The sequence below is a fragment of the Lactuca saligna genome, chromosome 7 (assembly GCF_052625555.1).
Source record: "Lactuca saligna cultivar CGN05327 chromosome 7, ASM5262555v1, whole genome shotgun sequence".
Lineage (NCBI taxonomy): Eukaryota > Viridiplantae > Streptophyta > Magnoliopsida > Asterales > Asteraceae > Lactuca > Lactuca saligna.
Genome location: NC_136423.1, coordinates 163286386 through 163288586, shown reverse-complemented (window position 1 = coordinate 163288586; position 2201 = coordinate 163286386). Strand labels below are relative to the sequence as shown.

At 32.0% G+C, this 2201-nt stretch overlaps 1 protein-coding gene across 1 annotated transcript; it reads left to right on the top strand.

Moving 5' to 3' along the window:
* Positions 1 to 1096: 1096 nt before the first annotated feature.
* On the top strand, positions 1097 to 1723 carry LOC145005757 (VQ motif-containing protein 1-like). Its single transcript, XM_078964865.1, has one exon. The coding sequence runs from the start codon at positions 1319 to 1321 to the stop codon at positions 1619 to 1621; it is 303 nt and encodes a 100-aa protein (XP_078820991.1). The 5' UTR covers positions 1097 to 1318; the 3' UTR covers positions 1622 to 1723.
* Positions 1724 to 2201: the final 478 nt, after the last annotated feature.

Sequence of the window (2201 nt, the reverse complement as noted above, 5' to 3'; positions counted from 1 at the left end):
TGATAATTTATTATGGTGTGTTGAAACAGGAACACTTGGCGCCCTTTGATTCAAAACTCAAATTGAAGAACAATTGTCGGGGTTTATCGGTTAAGCTTAACTTGGTAATTTACCAAGTGATCCCCCAAATAATTCTCAATTTTATGTTTTTAAGCACTTAGTTAAACATTTATAGTTGACACTTTTAATGTGTATTACACATTTAGTATATTATTAGATAATGTTCATTAGTAATGCATTTGTATTTGATACTTTTTAAGGTATTAGATGATGTTTATTAGTTTTGTTGTAATGTTATTAGTTTTGTGGTTGAGTTTCAATATTATTATAAGTTTAATCTAATGAGTTTTGTCAATATATTGAAGAGAAAAAACTGGAATTTTTGTTATTTATTGTTGTTTAAAAAAAAACATATTTAGTGACGGAATACCTACGGAAAATCCATCGGTAATATGAGCCATCGGAAATCCGTAGGTGATAAAGTGAATGTCAATTAAAGTGGGTCCCGTAGTTAATCCGTCGCTATAGTGTTGAGTAGGTATTCCGTAGGTAAATTACTGACGGGAAAATGTTGTCGGTATTACGTAGGTATTCCGTCGCAAATCCGTCGGTAATATTTACACACGAGTGTTTAGGTTACAGTCCGTTTTCCGTCGCAATTCCGTAGGTAACACCTTATACCTACGGATTTTTTCGTAGGTATTATCAGATTTTCTAGTAGTGAATCCTCAATTCGCTATTGTTGTTGATAGGTTTAAAGCATATATCTAAATCCTTAATTCGTCCTTGTTGATAGGTTGTAAAACTTTGTGTAAATTTTCACATGTTTGACCGGTTTGATTTATATTATACTTTTAATCTTTTAATCTCTACTCCTAAGGCTGCAATTGTTTTATCAATTTTGGAATGAGGGTATTGGACCAAAAATGAAAAAATGGAAAACAAATGGTATAAACCGGAGATCCAAATATTGTTCAAGGGCAATACATCCGATTGGCTTTGACTCCGTACCAAAGCCAGTTGTGAAATGTGAAACCTCGAGCCCTATCCTACTCCATGTCCATAAAGTCCTTCTCGTTACTTTTCTATATAAACCCAAGAACAAATTTAATTATCATTCATTTCCCCCCATCTATCTGTTCTTGGATTCATTTAAAAACTCATACTTCCATCATCTTTTTACAGCTTCATTCACATACAATCTTACACCCATTTCCCTTACGTTTTCTGTCGACTGTCATCATACGTCAGATTCAAAAAGGGTATTCTTGGATTTGACTATTTTTTTGTTCTTATCGATCAAGATTATAACTTAATCATGTCAAGATTGAGAAGAAGAGATCCTGTGAAGGTGGTGATTATCAACACTGAGTATATTGAGACAGACGCCATGAGCTTTAAATCTGTCGTTCAACGTCTCACCGGAAAAGATACTCCCTCCCCCTCTCCCAAAAATAGTTTATCACACGTTGGTGGTGGCGGCGGTTGTGGCGGCCGTGGTGGTGGTGGTGGTGGTGTGAAGTCGCCTATGTTGAAGAAAGGGATGTCGTTTAGAGACCTGGATAAGTTGCTGTTGGAGCTCCCTTCCATGGATGATATCTATCAGTTTTGCTCTGAGTAATATTCGTTAAATATATATCTAACTAGTTATCTTCCTTTTTATTCTTCATTGTAAAAAAATTTAAATAAAATTTATACATAAATAAACTCCCATACTTGTATATTCTTATATTTCATCTCCTAATTTCTCTATACGTCTTTATCTTTTTAACGATATATAACACAAAAAAAGATTTAACCCGAAAACAAACTTGATATAATTAGTTAATACATTTTTCTTGATAATTTAGAATAAATATTTACTTCTAGACATTTTTATTGCAAAATGCTCACTTTACGTTTCTTTTTATTATTTTTATCTTTTTTATTTACGTAGATACTAATAGTTAGAACTTGTTATATAATTTGTAGTTACGAAAATGTTTACGTGTCTGTATACCAATCATGTCTTTATGGTATTTTGTTGATGGTAATCGAACAAATAAAATTCAAGAAAATTAATTTTTTGGTGTTGTATATCATCTCTCTATTATAATCTTTTTTATTTAATATTATCTTCAAACAACTAGTCAACTTACTATTGGTTTATGTTTTTTTTATTTAAAGTGTCGATGTCATTTCCTTGTTAGGTTGGAAGGAAT